The sequence below is a fragment of the Garra rufa genome, chromosome 20 (assembly GCF_049309525.1).
Source record: "Garra rufa chromosome 20, GarRuf1.0, whole genome shotgun sequence".
In the NCBI taxonomy this organism is placed as follows: Eukaryota; Metazoa; Chordata; class Actinopteri; order Cypriniformes; family Cyprinidae; genus Garra; species Garra rufa.
The window spans coordinates 691,915-706,202 of NC_133380.1; the positions used below are offsets into that span (position 1 = coordinate 691,915).

General features: G+C 36.0%; 1 protein-coding gene across 1 annotated transcript in view; it reads right to left on the reverse strand.

Annotated features, from left to right (window-relative positions):
- Nucleotides 1–10,424: 10,424 nt before the first annotated feature.
- LOC141293719 (lysine-specific demethylase phf2-like) overlaps nt 10,425–14,288 on the reverse strand; it is a 30,771-nt gene continuing 26,907 nt past the window's right edge. The window contains exons 21-22 of the mRNA XM_073825774.1: nt 12,863–13,157; nt 10,425–12,669 (exon numbers count right to left, since the gene is read on the reverse strand). Coding sequence (XP_073681875.1) covers nt 12,581–12,669; nt 12,863–13,157 — 384 coding nt within the window. The 3' untranslated portion in view covers nt 10,425–12,580. The remainder of the gene's footprint in view (nt 12,670–12,862; nt 13,158–14,288) is intronic.

Genomic DNA, 14,288 nt, shown 5'->3' on the forward strand with positions numbered 1-14,288 from the left:
GACCACGCGAAAAGAGCTGAAAGTACACTCCGAAATCTGTCTGTCACGGCCGGCTGCTTCTGTGTCCTATCTGCTACCACTTACTCAAACATGCAACAAATTTGCTTTTAATTGCAGGGATTCTGCTCTGCTTGTAAATAGTTTTGCTTTGACAGTTCATTTATTTTGTGTGATTGCTGCCATCTATTTAAAGTTTTAATTCGGGGGGAATGCATTGCATATGAATTCCTTGTGTCATCTATGCCCTGCTCAAAGACAAAAAACGCATGAATTATTATTGCCTGGTGGGGAAGTGTTTATTTATTCATAGACTCCAAAATTGTGCTTCATCCACGCTTGGCAAAGCAGATGGCATTTCCTAAGGACTCCACGGGTTTAACAAATGAAACGGTGTAGTGTAATTACTGTGAATTACTGCAAACCCAGACTTTCTTTCAGAACTTCTAATTCTGCATTCAGTTTGGGTTTTATTAAATCACAGTAAACCGTTAAGATGGAAGTCATTTTTCCAAAAAATATGTATTTTATTCTTTTTGAGTGTTTTGAATTAGACAAAGAAACAATAAAAAAGAACACATTCAGAATAGTTGATTAAATACTATATTCAATCAAATATCTATCATTTAATGCAGATTTTTAACAATAAGTCTCATTTATAAATCTAAACGTTTTATAAGTTAGACATAACTTTATACAAGTTATTATACAAGAATTTTTTCGTTTCGTGTTCCCTTTTACATTCTTGTTTCATAAAGTTTGGCTGAAAAGTTCGGGAATTTAATTGCAAATTGTACTGTGACAACTTACCCCAGTAGCCTACATGTATTGCGCTAAAGAAGAAATCATTTTTTAGATAGTGGAAATGTTCACTAGCTTTTCGTCAAGGTACAAAAAGACTAGCTAGTCAAGATACTATCTATACATAACTATTTAAAAAATAAACCTACCTTGGGAAATATTTACTGGAGTAAAAAGTGACAACTATCCCCCTGGTCGTCTATAGTGTTGAGAGAGCAGTGTTTGTGAGGGCGAATTGGACGCCACTGAAGTGCGGTAAGAGCTGCATGTTTACCGGGCACTAGAGGGCGGATGTTCCGCGGTGTTCCTACAGGTGTTGTTGTCATCCATTCCAGTGATTGACCACCGCAGACGGTAATTAGCGGCTCAGCCCTTCACGCTGGGCGCGATAGCATCAATTGGTGACGATGCGCCCTTATCCATCTTCCCGCCATCAGCAGTCACGGTCCATTTCCTCTCCACAAACGGCCGCGGATGTTTTCCTGATTAAAGCGGCAGATAGAGCGCGTGTGGGCGGGATGAGCCGAGTCAAGTGCAGCCTGTCACTGATGATGCGGGGTAAGTGTTAAAATTACATTTACCCTGCAAAACAGAATGGATTTGTATCTAGTTTATCAGAGCCAAATACTTAACACAAATAGCTGATAATAAAACAAATGAAAAATGCTAACCATAAAAACATAGGCTGTTTAATATTAAAAAAGGGATTTCTCCTCAAGGCGATGAATTGAAATGAACAGGAGACAAATTAAGTGTTTAAATGTTTTCGTGCGTATTGTATAGATTTTTATAACATATAGCCAATTGCCTATTTAAGCTATTTTTTTCTAATTAGTCGTTTAGAAACCTATAACATTATGCCTAAACTAGTCAAACCAAATTAGTTTATTCGATGTAGTTTAGAAAATGGTAATAAAATATATCAAGAACCAATTTAAACTGTCAGAACAAATATCTTGATAATGTCAGATAACTTATGGATTACAATCAACCAAACAGTTAGAATGACAATATTTACACGACTGTCATTACTCTGTTGACCAATTACTCTATTCTCAAATTTTTAGCAAATTTGAAGAACCTTTGGGTATATGTCACACTTTATTTTGCTATCCTCACTTTACATAAATGAACTGCAGTGTCCTGCACCCACTAGTAAAAAAATAAATAAAAAAATAACAAATTATATCAGGTGTCTGAATATTTTTTGGTTTGACTGTATGTAAATGTTTGTAATGTACAAAATGCAGTTTTTGTAACACTAATAGAAACAGTTGTACATGATATTTAGCATGAAGTTATTGTGATAATCAATTTCTTTGTTCAAAATAATTATTCTATCCCTTATCACCACAACTACTAATTTATTTTAACATGTTTATAACATTCTAGCATTTTAATTCAGAATGGTACATTTACGGCACATTTTAATTGAAAATATCTAATGTAGCTGGAAAGAAATGCAAAATAATGTGCATTACATAATCAGATTACTTTTTTTTAAGTAACTAGTAAAGTAACGCATTACTTTTTAATTTACAAGTAAATATCTGAGTTACTTTTTCAAATAAGTAACACTAGTTACTTTTATTTCCCATTGATTGATTGAAAGCTCTCCTGTCCCCATGTTGAGAGAAATCTGAAGTAAGATGTTACTTTAGTTTTGGAAAAAAATTGAACATGCATTCATTCATCTCACTCACAAAAAAAAAAAAAAAAGATTCAGTATTTCTCAAAATGAATAAAAACAGTGAAATGCAACTCGGAATATGACGCAAATCTGCAATAATTAAATATGTTACATAATACAAACATCCTTAATCCCTAATTTTATTAACCAGTGTCTTTGCTGCTGACCTTCGATGATCCAATTCAACCATACTAATACGCAAAGAATTACTCAAGATAAACTAACATTTCTTCTTTTTTTATAGCTGAAGAGTGTTGAACTTTCTTCTTCTGCTGTCCACTGTACAGGTGTGAATTTACTTTTTCTTCAACCTTGAGCTTTGATGTGAAAAGGGCTTTTACATTAGCCAAAACAGAACTTTTGACATTAAAAACAAACAAGCAAGCCCTGGACAGATTTAAAAAGTAATGCAAAAGCACTTTTTCAGGGTGTAGCGCAATATTAGAATGCATTACTTTTAAAAGTAACTAATCTGTAAAATCAAGCTGTTCAAATATATTTAGGATATTAACGCTATTGAATATTTTTCCTGAACCAAATCTGTAAAGAACAAGTGGTGTGATAAAGTTGGCTTTGTGTGACGATGTGAAAGCACCAGACACAAGAGTCTAAAGCAGCTGCTGTTTCCGCTAACCCTCCAATTTTGTTTAAAGAAAAAACTCAACAATTATTTACACTTCAGAAAGCCAAAGGTCAGGCAAGAGAGTTAGGAGAATGAGCACCTTGCGTCTGCTGCGTGCTCCAAGGTGGAGAATGTGACACGGGTGATTTTTGCCATACACTCTTTTGGTGTTAAATGAGATCTGACCTGGGCAAGGGTTCACTATTAGCTGCAGATTCAGATACACACACACACAAAGACCTTGGCTGTTCAGATTAGCAACATTTTTATTTCATATTAATAGCATTTGAAGCTTTTTCGTTTTTGTTGTCATCCAGCATTGGTGTAATTGGAGTAAAATACCAGTGATAAATAAATATCAGATCTCGCAGACAGAATCATATACTTCCAAAAACAGATGCCTGTCTTATTGTAAGAACTTCAAAACTCATCTGAAACAGAACGCCTGTCAGAGCTCTGATAATTATTTAGATATGCCGCATACTTGTGGTAAGCAGGCTGAAACGCTCCCTTTTAAACGCCCCACTTTAAACTGACCAAAATTGAGCGAAGAATAATCCCTGTCAGTTGTAGTGGTCTGCCTCACATCAGCCTGGAAAAGCTTTAATACGACTGCGCCACATTCATTTCTGTAACATAAACGAAGTCGATTCATTCTCCCATAGCCTGAAAGTGCAACTTAGCTGAATTGAACTGAGGCATTACAGCCGGCGGGCATGTGACCACATAATTTCTCCTCAAAATGCCCCACACTTCCTCTCGGTGTTATCATTATGCCTCTCAACGAGACACTTGAAAGCCTCGGCCGCTCGGAGGCCGAAGCGCTGAACTCTGGAGCTGTTTGCACTGATTGGGCTTTTTCCAAATGAGGCCATGGTCTATATCAGGCCTGGTTGACGACATAACAAGCCTGTTAATATTCGAAGGAAATGCTGGGGGTCACAGAGCTCGCAGCCGTTTGACCTTCAGGGTTCAGAGGGCAGAGAACCAAGGGGTGGCACATGGCAGAAAGAGAGCCCTAATGATTTAGATATCTGTTACACACTCAGCAGAAAGCCAATCTCCTCTTATTAACCGTCTGGCCTGAGAGAGTCGAGCGCCTGTCCGCTAAATAATAAACCAACTTTGTGGAGAGCGGGGCCAATTTTAAATCAGCATCACCAAAATGACGGATAATGAAAGACAGTTGACCACCGTCGGCGTGTGGTGCGATGACGATTCATATTCGTCCTCTTTAAAGGCCTGTACTTGGTATACAGTAGGTGGTAGAGGGAACGTCAAATATTATGGAAAATTATAGAGTCTTTTGGACCCGTTTGTTTATTTGCCTTGCGCTCAAAGCACTCTTGCACTTCAGAGTTAAGGAGGGTGCTCAGCCTTTGTGGCTTCTGACAATGAGGGCTGTCATAGAAGCCTCTCTCTTCGGCTGGATTAAGCGAGCATTTGCTAAAGGTCGGCTGAAAACGGCCCGGTGCACAGAGCGGTGCTCGGTTTCATCTAAATAATTTTGTGCACATGAGTCTTACAAAACCGTGTCCTTGGAAAACACTTTCAAAAGCAATTTCCGTCTTGTACTACTGCATGTAAACAGAGTAATTGTATTTGGAAAACTCCCAGCGCCAGCTGAACGCAATCCTCGCACAAGTTTTTTTTTTTTTTTCTGATTTTTGTGGGGGCTGAATGGGATTACAGTTTTAATTTCATGTATGATTATGATAGCGAAAACGATAAGTAGACAATGTGTACTATTAGATCCGGGGACAGACGGTGAAGGATCATTGCGTTAAAAATATAAATATGATACTATGCACTTTTTTGATAAGTGGAAATGTAGGATCCACTAAATACTAGTTTTTTAAATTAACTTGCGGGTCAAACCGTTGTTATTTGGGGACACTGACTCTACTCTTAAGTTACAGCCCAAGTGTTTCCTTATGGTCATTGGGGTTGCTTACATAGAAAATGGCTGGTTTCATATGTATGGTAAAAGACCAGATGTTTGCATTTGCGAGCCTCAACCCTAAATTTGTTGCATCTGGCGCTGGGCTTCTCTGTTTATGCCAAACTGAAAGGTTGCGATTATAGATGTTTATTCACGTCACAAGGATTTGATCACACTACAGTGTGAAACACTTCACAACCGCTCATGTGAATGGGGGTCACGGAGAGTTTAAAGACCTGATGGGAAAAGCTTATTGGCTAATGGAGGCATAGATATGCCCATTCATAAAGTTCTGGCACAAAGTCTGCAACATTTTTAACTTTTTTTTTTTTTCCAAGTATCTTTTGCAGTTGGAATATTCCACTCTGTGTGACCCACTTATTTAATCAGCTCTGGTACCCACACTTATGACCTTATAGCTAGTCTAACAGCTTTAAAACATCTCAGTGTGTCAGCTCATTTAGTTTTAACCTATTTGTGTCATCAGTGGTTATTGTACAGCAGGGGTCTTTAACTTTTCTCAAGCGAAGGTTTCTTAGTCACTGGTTGGATTCAGAGACAGAGCAGGGTGTACCTGTAACATATCGCATAAAACATGTTGCATTTTAACCCCTGACCTATAAAAAACATGCTTATAGTTTTATATTAATATATACATTGTATACATATTTTTCATTATACATATTGTTCTAAAGTTTTGAAAAAAGTTCCTTATTTTTTCTGACGGCAAAGCTGAATTTTCAGCATCATTACTAAGTCTTTAGTGTCACGTGATCCTTCAGAAATCATTATAATATGCTGATTTGATGTTTAAAAAAACATTACATATTATTAACAACCTTGAAAACAGTGCTGCTTAAAATGTTTGTGGAAACAGTGATACATTTGTTAGAGGATTCTTTGATTAACAAAGTTGGAAAGAATATTTATTTAAAATAAAAATTTTTGTAACATTAAAAATTTCTTTACTGTCATTTTTGATCAATTTAATGCGTCGTTCCTGAATATTAGGGCTAAATTCTGAATCACAAGCTTCCGATTTGATTCAATTTCTGACTTAATATCGATTAATTTGGAACTATATTGAGTACATGGCAATTTTCTCAAGGAAAAACTAATGTCTCAACTAATGCTGAAAAATTATACGTGAGAGTCAATTGGTACTTAATTACTGTAATATTAAAAGTTAAAATTAACTGATTTGTATACAAACGCTTAAATTACACTCAATTAGGTTATTATAATAATAAAATTACAATTACATAATTATATTTCTATAAACATTTTAATGGTGATTCTCATAAAAACTTGACAGATTTATTCAAACACAAATTAAACACTTAAGAACAGTATAAATTATAATGAATGTGCTATATGGTCCATAGTTTTTTCTATCTGACTAATGAGTTTATGGTCACAAAATATGTTTTTTCTGAGGTAAATGTCACACCTACTTGACATTGTTTACAAGCTGTTATATTGACGTCTTTCCATGGTTGAAATACAGATTGAGCGATTACGAGACATGATACAGTTTCAGTAAGTTATACTCTTTCGTTTAACATACATTTGGATGTTTATTCATGTCTATTTCATGCTGAAACTGATCAGTTTACGTGTGCTTCGGACTTCCGTTTCTCCTGAGGCGCTAGAGCAATCTGTCACCTCACGTTAAACAGTGCCAAAACTGCATTGTTTGAATACTGTGATAAAATGGACAGAATTTGAAATCTAAACCTAGGTTTGATATCAAATGTAACCGAGCACAAAACGTATTGGAATTTATTGGATGGGAGCCGGCAACAATGTTCCATTCCTTAACTGAAAACAGTCTACACTATCGATTCTTGGGATTTAAGAATCGACATTGTTTATATCGAATCGTATAAAATTTATTTTTTTTAGCCAGCCCTGCTGAAAATATCTATTCATCTCTTAAAAAAATGTCTTACTGAATGCCATACTGTATTATCATCCTCATAGACACATGAACATAAAACAGAAAGTCCCCAAAGGATTTCTTCAGGGGCATCACTGGGATCTTGTTCCCTTCTGCACAATCTTCTTGAACCATGAGGAATGTAACTTCCAAGACCCTACAGTGAGGCTGCAGACCACCAATAATCCACAGCAGTGCCTGCATCACTGTAGGCCACACAAAGACATGACTTACTCAAACATTCCAATGCAATTAAAGCATCTTCTGCATGGCACGTTTCACTGAACCACTAGGGGCTTGTTAATAAGACCACAGGGCTTTTACTGAAATCACAGTGAGAGGCGGGCGGTCTGTTCACATCTGTGACCGCTACACTGCATATGATCACAATGAGATAAGCTCAAATATGACACTCAGCAGATCCCACCTGGACTCCCCTGACACTGCAATTATGAAACCACTTGCCCTCTTTAAAGGCACCCATAATTAATTCCTAATGGACTCAGAAATGATTTTAAGCCCAGTGACAGTGCTGTAAAACAGGTATAGACCAAAAGGAAAAATGCTACATAAAAGAACAAAAAGACTGTCTTCTAAGCGTTAGTAGGTTTGTAGATAGTGTACTAAATAAGCATAGAAACATCATATACAGTTGAGGTCAAAAGTTTACATACACCTTGCAAATAATGTTAATTATTTGATCAAAATAAGAGGGAGCATGCAAAATGCATGTTATTTTTTCTCAAAATCAGTCATTGTTGGAAAGGGTTCAAATACACAAAATGCTGAAAAAACAAATAATATGTGGGATCTGAAGGATTTTTCTTTGTCCAGGACAAACAAGGGACACTTGTTAACAATAACTATACGAAAAAAGAAAAGAAAAGAAAAAAACAGCTGTGGATCATTCTGATAACAACACAGTATTAAGAATCAAGTGTATTTAAAGTTTTGAACGGGGTCGTTTTTATAAATTCAACTATTATTTTCTGTTGTGGATTATATGTAAACATCTTTTACGAATTATCTTATTCAGGTGAGTACTACATAAAAAAAACATGCATTTTGTATGATCCCTTTTATTTTGGTAAAATAATTAGCATTTTGCTGACTCTGCAAGGTGTATGTAAACTTTTGACCACAACTGTAAATAAAATAACATCAAATAATTATTTGATCACTTGTAGTGTTTCATCAGAACCATTTAAATTATTAAACACATATCCATATCCACTGCAAACTGACAAAGCGATAAATTTTAAATGATATTTTCTTTCTCTTCTCAATGTAGCCAACATGCCTGTTCGGGTGTTTTTTTTCTCTGGGATTTTTTTGGTGAGCGAAACATTCTGCATTGCTTTAGCCATCTGCCGTCCACAAGCTGTACAGTAACACACTCTGAGGATATCGGGCAGTCTCTGTGGATGAAGAATACATTTTAAAAGTAAGTATCGTCTTATTCATATTTGCAAATACTTCCACCCAAAAAGTTCGAATGAATTAATGTTTTTATGATCTTAAAAAAAAGTTTAAAATAAGTGCTAAATCCTTAAAGAATGCTTAAATAACTGAAGTTTTGTAAAAACTTTGAATAAATAAAATACAATTGTGAATTTATTTCCAAGTAATAATATACTGAAGAAAAAAATCTGTAATCTATGCAATTTTTCACATTTTCATATTTGGTGAATTTAATACTATTCTAAAACGCAGATAGTATCAGTGACTAAAAAAAAAAAACAATTTAAAAAACAATAATTAACAAGTAGACGCATCCAAACTTTTGACTGTTAATGTAAGATTATTAATCGGGTTAAACTGTATTAAAAGATATTTGTCCACAGAACCCATGACTGGAGATATTAGGTTTCTCTATTAATGTTCTGTTTTATAGATATTCAATTATTTTTTTAAATGCTATATTTAATTACAGAGCTTAACCAGCCGTCTTCTTCTAAATCAGTCATACTAAATCTTTCTGAAATGGCACTGCTTTTTCTGATGTTAACTAACTGCTAAAACAATGTTTGCTAAACACTGCTGTGCACAGACAAACAAACTGGTGGCAGGAACAAGTTAGGCCTGATATACGGCGTCTTCTGCAATTCCTCTCCGAGATAAACATCGTTAATACGCTACAAAGTACTTAGGGGGAACATGGGTGCTACTTCGCTGGGGGGTTTAGTTTACCGTGAGGCAATGAGCTGTGGCGTTTTCTGCGCCGCGTGTGATACGTGGCAGATGTAGATGACAAAATCGGCATTTTCATGTTGAGTGCGGGAAGCCTGCCACGTTCTCCAACAATAACAAATACCTACTCAAATATGGTTTTATCCCAAATTATTTGAAATGTATGTCATGCCGTTAAGATTTATGTGGGATCGTGTGCAACGTCAAAGACCAAAGGGAAGAAATAAAGGAAAAAGTAAACATAAAAAATGTGAAATTGGTTGAGGCCACATTTTTACAGTAATTGTTTGCTTATGGGCGATTGTTTTTTATAACATTTTTCTGGACATGTGTCCTCTCCAAATGAACTCCAAAAAAAACCTTCAATGACAAACCTGCCTTTTGTTTATACAGCAGTTATCGTACTGTAGACTCTAGAGCATAACTCACAGAAATTACATTTATTTTAATCTGTAAAAATCCTAACTGACGTCATAAGTCCAGCAGATGTACCTGACAACACTTTCCGCAGAGAAGCAACAGTATTTTCTGGGACGTCTATCTCCACCTGGTGGCTCGCTGTATGTTCACCTCCAATCCTGGTAAAGCAAGGCAAGATGAGAGCTAAGATGTTCAAAAACGAGAACAACTGGAAGCCACTAGGAAATAAAGACAAACACAGAAAGATAATTTACACATATCAGGAGAACAATATTATTCTACACACGTCCTCTTATACATATGCACTGTGTTTCCGAGTATATTTGAACTATACAATGGCAACACGAATGGAGTATTAACAGTGTTGACCTTGGCTTGGTTTATGTTAATGATTTGGCCGGAGTCAACGGCTGGACTCGCCGGTGTTTTGGCTTTAGCTGTGTATTAATGAACAAGAGCAAAAAGTGCAGCTTGGCTCCCAGCGGACAATGTGGTTCTAAATGGGGGAATTGTGTGTGAGTCAAGAGTTTCTCCAGGGCATCAGACCTGAATGGTACAGTAGCATGAGCCCATTTAAAAGTAATTACCACAGCATGTTCCAGAGAACGTGTGTAGTCCTGCCATTCCATATGAATGGTGGAAGAACATGTTACCAAAACTGACTTTTGTGTGCCGTTATGGCACGAAAACAGACTTAAATACATAACAAGCGAACACAAATTATGCATGGGACAATAGATTTGTGGAAACACATGATATAGATACAGGTTAATACAAAACACAAATTTGTGAGTCAGAAAAACAGAGTGCACTACTACAAAAGTATCATTCACTGCCATGAAACAGTGGATGCATTTAATTGTTTGAACATATAAAAATAAACCACAACAAAGCAACACACATTTTGTACAAATAAAAACCTGAAATAGTTCCATTGACAAAGATTCTGAGTGTTTCTCGATTCGGAAAGGTGGATACAAGATTTACATTGGTAACTAAAACACTGCAATTTATGAGCACAGTAAACCTGGTTAAGAATGTACATACTCTATTACCAAAATAAAACTCATGGCATGATGGTATGGATCTTTAAAATAGCTGCTTAATAATAATAATGGTGTAACATTTCGTATTGATGCGCAGTTGCACTTGATTTGATGAAAACAATAAAGACGAAAACAAAAAGGAACTATTGCCCAATGTTAATGATAGAAGTGTCCTAAGGGGCTCACAGACTGATAAAATATTTAAAACAAAACCTCTTAAGAATTATACAAGTATAAAAGGCTACAAACATTAATAAATTACATCACTGACACAGAAAACACTTCACAAGGTGCTAGTAAAATAACTTTAAAATCCATCAGGGGTATTTTAGCTCAAATGTCAGGCTGGTCGTAGAAACGTTGTTGATTTTTTTTTCTTTTTTTTTCTTTTCCCCCGTCATAAATGAATCATAATACACATGGTTTTCTGCATGTAAGGCCATATGAGAATAAATGTTACACTGTTTATTTTGTTCTCCAGGCAACACCTTTTGTCTAATGTAACAGAATGAAATGAAAACAAAACAATGGTTAAAAAAAGTTCAGCTATTGTGAAAATCTAACAAAAAATTTCAAAGGTAATGACTATTTCTATATCTTTATATATATTTTTGTCTGTAATTAGCAAAAACTAGTAAAAATGTATAATGAAGTATTAAGGAAAAAAGGATACAAAAAGTAGTCATTTAAAAAGCTATATACAGGCTACATTCTACATACTGTACTGTGAAGCAATATAAATGCATATTTCATTCTAGGGTAATTGGTGCTGCCTGTGAAACAAACAGAAGAGAGAAAGTATCCCCATGTAGTGAAATGTCATGGATGAGGCTTATCATCAGTGCTAGAGATCCCATTCATGTAGTGTTTCGTTGTTTTGGCGAACGTAAAACAGAACCGTAATAAGAGCTACATTGTCAAAACAGTATGACATAAAACTGATTGTAGTATCAATGTTTAAAAACAACAAAAAAAAAAATATAAATAACAAGTTTAGTATGACATCTTCCTGTGATACACTGATTTGCTAGACCAACGGGGGAAACTAAGATATTTCGACTATGTAATTTAGTGAAAATATGCTTTGTTATCGATATGCGTGATATACACGGACAGTTTTTTCCCCACAAAAACATAAATTTTTCCTATATTTGTAGAAAAAGAAAATGAATTAAAAAAGCTGTTGTTTTATAATAGCAGTTATGATATAGATTACTAAAAATATGAGTTCATATTTGTGCTTCACTGAAGTTTTGTAAGTGCCTTTTGGCTTTAAACTACCTATGACATGTACAATTATATTAGGTCAATAAATATTATCTGTGATAGTGCTTAGCAAACAGAAAAGTACTTTTCAGTTGTCCCGTGTAGGTATAAAAATGCTTTTTTGCTTAAGGAGTGAGGAAAGTAAATTCCAAATGGGGGATTTTAAAATCACCCGCCAGTTATGTTTTTAATACTTGTTAAAAAAGAAACAAAAAGATAATGATAAGCCACATCCAAAAAGCAGTAATGAATTTCTTGTCCGCAACCTTCCACCGACCCTTTCCCCCCCTCTAAACAATGCATGCAACTGGAATACATGCAAGGGATACTTTCTTAATCTTGGAATGACTGCTATGTACTTTATCTTATAATATATTAGCAACCCCTGATAAACTGATAGCCGTAGTAAAACAAGACAAATTCTTCTTACAAAATATTAATAGCAGGTATTCTGTACATTTTTAATATCTGAAAGTTATAAAGTAAAAGAAGAGGCAAAAACCTATCTGAGCTATGTTCTTCTTAGAAATTGAAAACTTGTGGGATCCTGTTCGCGTCCCCGTCCGTTTCAGTCCTTGCGCTCTCATCCCGGCTCATCGAGGGAGGGAGGGATCAGTCTACGGGTCCATAAACATCAGGAGAAAGTCTGAGTCGCCCATTGTCCACGTTACAGCAGGAGTTTGCCGTTACGATGAATCTTTAAGATTTTTCCAAGTCTTTGTTTGGCCGTTGCCATTCCTTTCTTTAGCCGCTTGGCTGTGGGCGAGACGAAGCGAAATGGTTAGCATATGCAACAACAACATGGCAACTCTATGATCAAGGCGATACATTATTAAGCCACAGCTGTGTCAATAAGTTATTAAAGATCTAGAAATTGCAACTCTCGTATTGGCCAGTGCAACATAAACAAACCTTCGAACATGAATTAATACTCATCACCCAAAATCACCTTTGGCGTCCGTCGAGTTCCCACGTTCGACTTTTGCTGGCAGGACAGATGAGGTGTTCTGAGATGACGATGATGATGAAGGCCGTCTCTGGCTGAGGAAGACTCCGGGGGCCATGGGTTGCAAGCTGCCGGCGGTCTTGCTCGTTCCAGTGCTGTACTCATGGTCGCCCAGGTTGGTCTCCGAGTCCGGGGTTGGTTCTGGAGAGCTGCTGTCCTGAGAGAGTTTCAGAGGCTCCTCTACAGCCATGGGCTTCTTTTTGGTACTCTTTTTCTTCTTCTTGATCTTCTGCTCCTCCTGTAGCAAGAACTAGTTAGCAGGGCCATTTGGCTAAAATCAGTCTTACAGATGGTTCTATAATAATGGAAGCTATTAGAAAGGATTCAGAATTTCTTGGCATTCGTCTCTTTTACTTTAATGACACTTGAGCTGCATGAACTCCACAAGCTTGTGTAAAACCTGATGATCATGTTCTGGAGCATGATTTGAAAATGATCCAAGAAGCATCTTGTGCTTCAAGACACAAAGGAGTTCATGTGGTCAATGCCACCAGGTTGTGACCTTAAATAATGCAGGATCTTCTTCATTTTACATCAAAATCCTAATCTAATCTTTCCAAGTCATACAACTGTTTGTCCAGGATAAAATGTTCATGTGGTCTCAGGCATTTGGACCCCACTGTGAATGAATGGCATGGTGCAATCTAATGATTGCAAATGCAACGTCTACAAAACTGTAATTAAATTAATTGCTTTACACAGTATTTACCAGGGCTTTATAATTAGGATAGAATTTAACTGCTATTTCTCTGGTAGAAATTGAGAATGCAGTTTTAACTGCATTAGGTCTGCTGCGCTTGCTTGTAAGTCTGCAGAATTAGACCAAAATTTTGTGATTATCAGTATGATTACTAAATAATATTGAAAATAACAATTATATTATTCTGATTATTATTATTAACTAAAATACAAAATATTTTTTATGTAATATTTCAACGCAATATAAAAAAAAAACTGTATTTAAAAAACTCGGACTATCGTCTCCATCGCGATTACACGCTCACATGACATTGCTATGCTATGTGGTCACGAAATCTTAACCTAATGCTTGTTTTTAAAACAACAAGCAAAAACTGTTGAAATGCAGTCAGCAGTGAAAGAGAACTCATTTCACTAGATGTGCGACTGTGAAGATGGAGCATAGGAGTATTGAACAGAGTTACTTTTGCTGATTTATAGGCCTTGAACGGTTAAATACAAACACTTGTATGTGTCAAAATGCCTGTCTTTGCAAGTATCCTTGTAAACACAATAATTTAGGTCTTAAGTGAAAGCAAACAGCTGAAAAAGAAAACATGTGTAACAGAATATTAGATTTGGGCAGCTCTTAAAGTGACAGCAGTCTAACATTCCTGCTGTTTGTCGTTCA